The sequence below is a fragment of the Nanorana parkeri genome, unplaced genomic scaffold, assembly GCF_000935625.1.
Source record: "Nanorana parkeri isolate BGI_ZX_2015 unplaced genomic scaffold, ASM93562v1 scaffold785, whole genome shotgun sequence".
NCBI classification, from domain to species: Eukaryota; Metazoa; Chordata; class Amphibia; order Anura; family Dicroglossidae; genus Nanorana; species Nanorana parkeri.
In genome coordinates, this window is record NW_017307053.1 from 706439 (window position 1) to 717553 (window position 11115).

The 11115-nt window shown below is 39.8% G+C and overlaps 1 protein-coding gene across 1 annotated transcript in view; it reads left to right on the top strand.

Annotated features, from left to right (window-relative positions):
* Positions 1 to 11115, top strand: part of LOC108793879 (stromal membrane-associated protein 1-like) — a 127210-nt gene that overhangs the window by 53614 nt on the left and 62481 nt on the right. Inside the window, exon 2 of the mRNA XM_018564830.1 lies at positions 1257 to 1390. Coding sequence (XP_018420332.1) covers positions 1257 to 1390 — 134 coding nt within the window. The remainder of the gene's footprint in view (positions 1 to 1256; positions 1391 to 11115) is intronic.

An 11115-nucleotide genomic window follows, 5' to 3' on the forward strand; every position in this document is an offset into this window, starting at 1 on the left:
ACCTCAGACAAAGATGCATTAAAAAAAAAAATATAATATTTATTTGAGTGTTTGGCTTGAGCCAAGTTCTGAGAAACTTTTGTATTTGTTTTCCTGTGGCCCTTACCTGGGTTTCCTCCAGTTTAAAATGTATCGGCATGGAAGCTTGCACTATCAAAGTAAACAGATTGAAAAAAGGGAAATGGGGGGGAAAAACCCAGAGGTAGATCTATAAAACAAAAAAGGTGAAATTGATGCGTCCTATAAAATAGTTGGTTGCAGGCCTACTGTGTTGTGCTGGATTTATGATATATCAGTTGTAAGTTGTGGGGCATTGTAGTGTCTATGAGATCTTTATCCCAGTAAATAAAATATTTTGTGACGGGTTACCTTTTTTTTTTTTTTAAATGAGTATTTTTTTTACGCAATTGAACTTTTCTTTACCAGTACAGGAGAGAGTTAATTATTTTGCAGTTCAATCTATAGTAGATAACTGGAGGGATCCGTTAAATCAATGTCTCCAGACCTCTGAACAAACTTTTTGTGAAATGGTGTCCTGTGTATTTTTTTGTTTGTTTTTTTTTCTCCTGCAATTTACCAATTTTTAAAATGCACGTTATACCATTCAGACATAAATATGATTCTTCATAAGCTCCTACTATACAAAAACATTTATTGTTCATTTTCATAAGCAGCTAAAAGTCACAGAAATATCTAGGGCAAAGTATGTATCTTAATTGGTTCAATTCTCACTTCATTGAGTGAAGGGTACCATTTGGGTTTAAACTTTTCTGTGTTTCTCTAACCTTTTAATATATTTAAAAAAAATTATTATCAGAACATTTTTGCTTTTGCATTCTACAACCATGTTCACAAGTTTGTTTTTATAGGAGGGTATTTTCTGTGCATTCATTCATGCCATATACCATCAAATGTGCCTCTGACATCCGGATTTAAAATACACCACCCTTTTAGCAAAGCATCCATTTTGCTTTGTGCTGGGTTGCACTGCCCTGAATTTTGCCTGCACCCAACATTGCAGGCCATTTCTTTATCACTTTCTCTTCCTCCGCAGTAGAGTGAATTAGAACAGGAGCCATTTCTTACAACCAGTAGCTCTCATCTACTACCGATGTTTAAGTGGGTTGTGTGTCTTTGGTTGCTTAGTACCTGCTAGTCTCAATATCTACTGAATTACATAGCTTGTATAGGTATGGGTCTGAGCTGAGTTTGCCCATGTTAAAGAATTTCATGAACATTCTAGAAAAATTTTGCAGGTCCAAGATGGGCTTCATGGAATTTAGGAGTATTTATGTGCATCAGATGTGCTGGAATCCATCGAAACCTTGGTGTTCATATATCAAGAGTTAAATCTGTGAACCTGGACCAATGGACCCCAGAACAGATTCAGGTAATAAGTGCAGCATTGCAGGATATACTCCAATTCTTTGATATTTCCATCAACAGTGTTGATCAGATTTAGGGGAGTCTATTAAAAAAAAAAAACAAGTAGTTCCCTTTGTATTACCATGTAGAAAAATAGCCTATACATAAATATACATATTTTCTGTTTGAATTGCATATATTATTGTAATGTACAGTATTTCATGGTGTGTGCTTCCTCTGCTGCATGAAGAAAAAAACGTAACCTCTCCTGGAAATGCTGGTGCCTGCTATGCTGACCCAATAGCTTCGATACTTTTACAGACCTGAAAAATAAATGAAGCAGTGAATGTAGTCTAGTTTCTACCGTTACTACTTTTTTTTTTTTTAAAGATGATCAACTTGGTAAGCAGCCCAGTCCAGTTCATGGTTTTGAATGGAAGGTACACATGAGTTGCTAGATAGCATTGCTGCAGCTGATTAATTCCTGCCCATCAAAACTCGATACAATAGCTAAAATCTCTGACTAGCACAGAGCCTTCTACATTTTAAACAGAGTCCTTGTGTTACCACCATGAATGTATGGTTTGCCAGCTTATCCTAAGTGGTAAGCAGAGCTCCAAACATTGCAGCAGACTTCTGACAGTAATGCCCAACTGTAGCATTTTGACAGAGGAAATGTTAAGTTAAAAAATTTTCTGCTCACTAGCAAACTTTTAAAATGCTTTTTTTTTTTGTTAGGGGGGGGGTTAAGTGCTATTTAAAGTTACTTATTCTGAAATACTGTGTCACTCAGAACACATTGAAATATTTGCTAAAAGCCTTTTTTTAAAAAAAAATATATTTGGCTTGTGCGTCTGATAGATTTCCCATTTGCCTCTGCAAAAAAACAACAACTTTTTTCATCAGTTGTATTGCTTTAGTGTGGCTGTCCATGGCCTGTATAAACCATGTGATCATGCAGTTCTTCTCCTTTCAATGCTATGAGACAATAGCTTTAAATAAGTATGAGGCACATTTAGTCCCAATGCCATTAGATCTGCATGGAAACCAGAGAACTAACATTTACAAATAAGGAGAACAAAAGTGAAAGCCCATATACTTTTTATAAAGACACTTTTCCTTGAACAATAATGCATATGTCATTATGTCTTCAGATCTGTGAGCTTGTTAACCCCATGACTCCCTCAGGGGCTGACTGGCAACTTTTAGCCCAGGGGGCAAGTACAACCCAGAGGCCAAGAATATGCATTTCTTTAATTTTTGCATTCAAGCCTGGAAAGCATTGCAATTGTGATCACTCGATCAGGGATGCAAAGCTCAGCCTTCTGCACATTCTTTCCCAGGCAGAGCTACATACTGAGGTACGGAGTTTTTTAGTTAGGAGACATGAAGAAGTCCTCTTATCTGGTTAAATGCAGTAGAGCTGTCCTTAATCCCATCCAGTTGTCCTTCCCACCTAACTGATATTCCATGCATCAGTACCGAGCTCTGCCTGTATGAGATTGTGCAGAAGCCTGAGCTCCAGGCTCACTCCTGTGATGGAATACAATCTCACGATTACTAATTTGTATTGAGATTGTGGTCCATCACAGGAGCAAGCTTGGAGCAGTTGCTACATTACAACACACACAGGGACCATGGGGAACAAAAGTAGCCACCCTCCAGAAGGAAGGACAGTGTCAGCACCAATTCAGAAATGATTTGAGGGTCTACAGCCGAGTGATACACAAATAAGGTACATTCATTTTTGTTAATAGCTAAGGTACCTGAATGCATTTTTAGGATTTATCTCCTGAGTTTAGTGTCACTTTAACTAACAACCTGTGCTGGGGCTTCAAGTGTTTGTTTTATTTCTCTTTGAAAAATTCTTATAACTGGTATGATTTAAGGGGAAACATTGTTTACTTGTGATAGCGATTCCTGAGTTTGTGCAGCTTTTATAGTTTAGATAATGTTGAGCCTGGGCACCACATTTGGTACTGCACTCCAGCTGCCTTGGCTACCTGTTGAGAAGTGTCTGCGTTAAATGCTGAGATATGTGTTGTACCTACACTTTCTAAACTGATTTGTAAAGCAAATATTAGCGGCTACATGCAGCGTTACACACAAGTTAACCATAAGGATTTGCAAGCTCCTGGTGGTGCTTCCTATCACTTTTTTATAAGGTTGGTTTACTAACTTTTATATGACATCATATCACTTAAGCACAGAAGTCTTTCATTTTCAGATTTTATTGTAAATAAAGTAGCGGATCGAGAGGTTGAACAAAAGGTGGTATATTAGTTCTCAATCCTTTTTCTCTAATTTCCTAGTGCTTTTCATTGTTTCTTCGCTGCCAGAGGTCCAAGCTTCTCCATTACTCTGCTTGGATTGAGGCCCTTTGTAATGCCATACATCTTAACAAATGCTTTGCCTGTAGCTTATCTTACTTTCAGCCAATCTATTTCCCAAAAGTTTTATGTTTGTCCCTTTTTGTGCTTTGCTCCTGTCAGACGTGAGCTGCATATTTATGCGCTAGGTGCCATTAGCGGAATAAGTCTAATCTCCCGACACAGCAGCTGTGAAATGAAATAGCAATGCCTGGGAGGGGAGTATAGCATCAGTGCACACTGGAGGCCCCATGAGTGGGTCCTTCACTCACCCTAGAGGAAAGCTTCTGAAATCTCTTCAAGCATTTAACTAGTTATGGACCCCCTTGCTCTGTATTTATATCACATGTTTTTTTGTCTTGGTGTGGCTAAAAATATTACTAATGCATAATTTATAATAAATTATGTTATATTTTTTCAGTTAAGTTGAAAGCTAATGCAAATGCAGTTTGGTTTTAATGCTGAACTAAAAAAGATGATTTAAAGAAGCTGTAAAAACTGATACTAGCTACACTTAACACATTTTAGGAGTAATGTACCCTGAGCTTGTGGGTGTTTTGCTGTTATTCCCCCATACAGGTCAAACTGCATGTTTTTAGGGCTTGTTTACTCCAGCAGCAGCGCTCAACTGGCTGTTGGCGTGCGTTTGACCGTACAGTGCCGATGCGCTTGATTAATTTCTTTTTTCGTAAGAACTTTATTGAAATGTTACAAGTAACATTTCATTTAGTTCTATGGCCTCACCACAGTGCGGTTGTACCATGTTTCAGTACAATGCACTAAGTACCCAATGCCATACTTTTTTTTTTTTTTAAGCGCACACCACTGGAACGCAGTGGTGTGAACTGTCTCCATCCATGATGAGGCAAATTGCCTTGTCTTACATTCGGGCTGCGCTGGAAAAAGTACAGCACAGCCCGGAAGCAAGGCAATTTACCTCGTCATGGATGGTGACAGTTCACATCACTGCGTTCCGGTGGTGTGTGCTAAAAGAGAAAAAAAGTAAGGCATGCAGTACTTGGTGCATTGTGAGACATGGTGCATAGTGAGACATGGTACAACCGCACTGCGGTGAGGCCAAAAAAGTAAAAATGTCACTCGTATCAAATTTTACTGCCTCTCTGCAAAGCAAGCCATGGATTCCTTTTCAGAGGTCAAAAGAGCAGGGGCTTTCATGGCAATGTGTTTTCCCATTTAACTCAATGGTTGCATTTGGCAGGCAGCAACTCTCGTTGAAAGCTACATGCGGTCTAATTTTTTACACTGCAAAGCGTAGCATTTTGGCTGTGGCAATGTGTACAACACTGTCCGGATGCAATGCTGGCTTAACAGTAGGCTGCTGGGAGCAATGAAGACTCAAATGAACCTTTTTTTTTTTTGTTACTGCCCCTCAGTGACGCATGTGAACAAGGTTCAATTTACAAAGTTACCCACCAGGATAAAGATCCTTATTTTCAAAAAAGTAACAGCCCAGTGTGATTTGAAAATGACCTTCACATGTCTAAAATAAAGATCCCTATTCTATGATCCAGTTTGCAGCACTAGACTCAATTCAGAAGGCTCAGTAGTACAACATAGTTTGTGGTAGCTAACCATGCTTTCCCAAGGAGTTTGTGATATCGGTTTGGTTTGAACCCTTTGTGATGTTGGTTTGGTTTCGATCCCTTGTATATAAATGAACATAATTTGCCAAAAATAAGCATAGAAAGGTGGAAGGAAGAGGTGCAGAAGGCAGTAATATTTTATCATTTTGTGTTAACAAAATATATCTCCTGGTTTGTCATTTTTATTCATGTATATGTGCTCCAGTTCCCTGTATTCATATTGTACTATAACAGACCTGAACATAGTGTTTGCATGCCAAATGTAATTTTGCTTGTCCCTCTTGGGGTTGTCCCTCTCAATGCTTCCAAAACCCATTGGGGTACAAAGATCTATGTTGCAGTCATTACCATGGTATATGATATTTTCGCAGTTGTCTCCGGAGAACCAGGCCTATTGCTGTGCCATTGCTCTTGAAGCGGTGGAGTAAATCGGTGAGCTAAATTCTCGAGTGTAATAACTTTCAAAGATGCATTTGGCATGCTGTCTGGTCTGTCCTACTCCAGTCAGTTTAGTGGTGGCCTATTTCCTTTAGTATTCAACCTAATCAGCAGCTAGAATAAAGGAAAGCTAGGACCCTAGTTGTCAGTGTACTTTTCTTGGTTAATGGACTATAACTGCATGTTGTGTGCCCCCTATAACTTTTGGCATAGTTTGTAGATGTACAAGTTGTTGAATTATAGTAAAATGGTAAATGCACCTAAAAAGGCACAGCATGCTCGTATAGAGTCATATGTATATGTAAGCATTGTGTAGCTCTAGGGACACAAGAATCATAATCCTCTTGTGTAACTTTCATTACTTTTGTGAAGTGACTATTTTGCGAAATGTGAACAAGAATCCTCTGTTGGAGGCAGGATATGGTGTGATTTTTATATACAGAACTACTGTAAAGCTATACAGGCCACCCAAGAAGAAAAAGGGAGATTGGTTTTATATTCTGAGCTACAGAGAAACTTGTGACTCCTGTTAACAGTCCTTGCACCCCTTTTTTATCCTTCAGTTCTTTAGTAAGATATACTTACTGTACATTTTTTCTTGAGGTAATAAGACAAAGGGGAAATAAAAAAAATAGCGGCAATTTGTGAATTGTATAAATTCCATAACCCTGCAGCCCAAGGGATTAGCCCATGACTGTCTGACATTACCTTTGCTTGTATATGCATTGTATTCCCAACAGGAAAATCTGAGTTATGGACTATCACTCTGCCGTTATCACCTAGCTCTGCTACAGTTGTTGTTCTAGTAGACAGTAGTATGATATGTTTTTTGTTTTAGAGCTTAGATCCCGAGACAGTGTTTTTATTGAAATATATTAACCCTTTCTCTCTTTTTTCTGACACCAGTAAAAGTAATAATGTGAGAGCAAGTCGAAGTTTAATAAGACCTAGTTGTGACCATTCCCAGGGCCGGTGGTGGCATAACGGGGAACTTGAAGAGCCGCGGGAGAGGCAGGAGAGAGTCAGCGGTGCCAACTAAGCCAGCGCTAGAGGAAGCGAGGCGACAGCGGAGGGAGCACAGCCGCATAAGCCGATGCCTCCTCTATAGCGCCGGCTTCTGTCACAGGCGGAGTGATACCAAATGCGTGGAATGTGAGGAATCGATAGTGAAAGTGTGCTTCGCCCATTCTGGCAGCGATTGGTTACCAAATTGCTCTAGCAAAGGTTCAGCCCCCCTGATTGTCCTGATCACCATATTTGTGTACATGAATACATGTAGACTTTTGTACATGAATAAGTGTGGATTGTTGTACATAAAAAAAAAAAAACATAAGACCTACCCCGAAAATAAGACCTAGTGTGCTAAAAATATAAGACAGTGCCTTATTTTCGGAGAAACATGGTAGAAATAGACCCATGAAAGGGGTCTGACAATCGCTTATAATGACCTCCTAGGCATTTCTGTAGTGTACCATTCCGAACCACTCTTGTTGCTAGTATTCTGCAGCTGACAAGAAGATGCGATTTCCAGAACAGCAAAGTGTAGTAGATATTCATGATCCAACCCATCAGTCGTCATGCTTCCTTGAAGACTGAGGATGCACCGTTGTCCACATGGGGCCATCCCACCACATTTACCACTAGGCTTTTTTTTCCCCTAATATGCAGTGCTTGGAACACTGTAAGTTTCCAAAATTAGTCACTGCTGATTAATAGATGGTGATACAGATGAAACATAGTTGTTAAAAGAGAACTGTGGGGTACCCTTTTTATTTCAGTTGTCTTAAGGGTCACGGGAGGACATATACTAACCTCCGGTGACCCAAAGCTCAGTATATAGCCGGCTATTGCCCACTATATACTGAGAGTGCTGCAGCCGGGACGGATCCCAACAATACTCTCGAGATCCACCCAGCTGGCTGATTGACAGCTGCTTCTGCCTATCGAGAGGCAGAGTCAGCTGTGCCCGCCCCTCCCAGTCTGTTACTCCTGTCCGCACTGGGGGATTGGGGAGGGGGGAAATCCCTGCGGGGAGCAGTGACTGACGGTCACCGCTCTCTGCAGGGACATTATCGGGAAGTGAGTGAGCGATGGTATGTGTTAGAGTCGAAGTGTGGCAGTTTCATTGTCACACGTCGGCTCGAACTATGAGGATGAGAGTAAATTAATAACCTCATAGTTCTCTTTTTAAGTTAAAATGGAAATCCAATTTACACATCAAAGCTACTATTGCCTAGAAGAACTGTTATATTTAGCATGGTTGAGGGAAAGGTTCTTGCACATAAAGGATATCCTGATCCGTTCTCCTTGGGCAGCAGTAGCATCATGTGGACATGCAAGATGCTCTTGGTACAACCACCAACCCTACAGGCTTCATTTTAAAACATGCACTTAATCTATAATCATTTAATTTCGAATCCCCCAAATCGTTTTGTTTTTTGCAGGAGTATTGTTTGAAACCAAGTAACTTTCCAGGAAAACCGTCTTTTATAAAATACATGCCATTTGAAACTCTTATTAGCATGAAATAAAAGACTTAACATTTTAAAAAAAAACAGGCAGATTAAGTGCAGTTTGTGCTCTCATCCACGGCTGCATTTTTAAGGCTGATCCACAAAGAAAACAACAATTTAAAACCATGTATTTTTTAAATATTAATCTGCATTAGCACTGCTATTTCCTATGCGTTTTATTGAGTGCCTAGGGCTTGGCTTCAGTAATTAACTTTTAGAAAACACTAAGGCCTTGTTCACACCAAATGCAGACCAGATCCGGTCATGTTTCTGCACACGCAGTGCAGTGGGTTGTGCCGCGTTTTTGATGCGTTTAGGGTCGGTTTTGGTAAAAAAAAAAATATATATATATTTTTTTTAAGTTTAACATGGGCTTTCAAGCACTTGCATGCGTTTTAGATGCGTTTTTGATGCGTTTTAGATGCGTTCAAGACCAGATCCAGAGCAGGTAAAATAGGGCTTGCCGCAGTTTTTTCATCCGGTCTGGATCTCGTCTGGATCCGCACGCTGCGATGTGAACTGGAGGTCAAAATACCATAGGAATACATTGGACGCAGTTTTGATCCAGTCTGCACCTTCTCTGGTCCGGATCTGCTCTGCGCTTGGTGTGAACAAGGCCTAAAACAATCATAATTTGGGATAAAAAGATAGTCTGTACCTACATTGTTTCCTTTCAAAGTTCCAGGATTTGTTTGCAGTTCATTTTTTACACCTCATTTTTGTCATGCAACTGTCCACACTAGTTGTCTATAGGAGGAAGTGTCACAAGGAAGTGGGCATGTATGGCAATTGGTAACACTGAACCAATGGAGGAAGAGGGGAAAAAGACATCAAGTACAAAATCCCATTTCCCCTATGTTTACAACCAACTGCAGTTCTATAATTGGGTTAATATACTACTGCAGTTTAAATTGTGTTTTCATGCATGTTTAACAATTTGTGTTGTGTTTTCTATCCATTGCCTGCTAATTAAGCTGAGTAGACTTTTCTCTCGAGTCTCTCTTCTCGGCAAAGATAGATTATCCAGCTGATAACTCTTGGCACACTTGACGGATCCATCCATCAACATGCTTCTCAATGTATAACACTAATAATTATCTCTTTGTATCTAAATAATTATGTAGATTTTTTCCCATTTTGCCTGTGTGAAGACTTGTCATATACATTTTATATGGTTTAACCCTAAAAGATTTAGGTTGAGATAAATGCTTAAATTTTGTTGCAAAACCTGGGTGCTTTTAGCAGCTCAATTACAAGTATAATTATGTCTTCATTATTGAAAAGCTCCCTCCATTCATATACTTTAATTCTACATAAATTATTGCTCTTCCCTTCTGATACTGCAGCTGCTGCTGTCTGTGGTGTGGCCTTTGTTAAAAAACAAAAAACAAATTTAAGAAGATTGTTCAACAGACTTGGGTCTTATGATCATTGCCATCGGTGTTTTAAAAAAATGGCCTGGCCAGGAAGGGGGTCTAAACACCTTGTCTTGAAGTGGTTAAAGTAGTATTAAGGTCTGGGCATTTTTTACCTTAATGCATTCTCTGCATTAGGGTAAAAACGGCCCTGCACCTTTTTTTTCTAACCCAGTCCCCTACACACTTACCTGTCCGCTGCGCTCGTCCCTGCCACCGGTCCAAAGAGATCCTCCGTTCCCCGAACTTCCGGGTTGCGGGAGAGGATACTGATGGCAGAGGAGCCATAGGCTCCTTTTGCCATCAATTAAAGAGGGAAGGGACGTGGCCTGCCACAGGGCTGTGTGTCCATGGACGCACACAGCCACAGCGGGGACGAGTGCGCACGGGTGCCTCCATTAGAACGATGGTGGCACCCGTGCAGGGGGGAGTGCGCTGCGGGGAGCCACTAGAAAACAAGGAATTAGGCACTTTTAAGGAATAAGAGCAACAGCCTCCAGCAAAGAAGGGTCTCCTTAAAAAAGAAAAAAAAAGTTAGCCTTTAATATCACTTTAATAGATGCAATTATTGCATCTCTCCATGTCATGTGTTTTGCCATGTTAGGATGGTTGCCTGTTCATTTCTGAGAGGTAAAGACTAACAAGCAAATGGTACAAACTGCAACATGCTCCATCTCCGAAAACATGCTTTGATATCCATGCGTGTGAATGTCAACTTCAGATCACTTTAGATGTATACCTCCCCCCATAGCTTCCATGTTCTCCATAAGTCCTCATACACTAGTGTGGTATCCTGCTATTATGTGCTGGCTTGGCTTTGGATATATTTGCATTCCATAAATTGGCTTTAGGAGTATGAACCAGTTTGAATTTCTTTGTGAATGTGGCCTTAGGTTGATGATCTTCTTTAGATTTACAGAAATAGAACTAGTTAGGAACAAGGCCTGTCGCAACATGATTAGAAGAGCTCATTACCAACAAACAGTAAAGACTTTGTATGTAGCTGTTGAATGGCCTGGGTGAATAAATCAATGAAAACTTAAAAGCGCCTGCTGGTTTTCTAAAGGCATGGCAAACGTGAGTGTACATTGACATCTAAGGATTATACCTGGTTGTGACCCCAGCTTTGCCCCTAAAATATAAAACCAGTGTCTGCAGCTCTTTATGCTGTCACTTAAAAAAAGAATCTAGTAATCTGTATGGGCAGAAAAACATATGACATTTTATAATGCATTGTACTATACATTTCTAGATCTCCCTAGTCAAATTAATAATTAAACTTTCTAAATGATAACACTTGCTAACAAATGCTATCATCTGTCTGATGCAAGCTTCATCAGCATCCTTCCACTCTAAGATTGATAATATATTAACATTCATTTAAATATCATATTATATATTGTCTATTTAA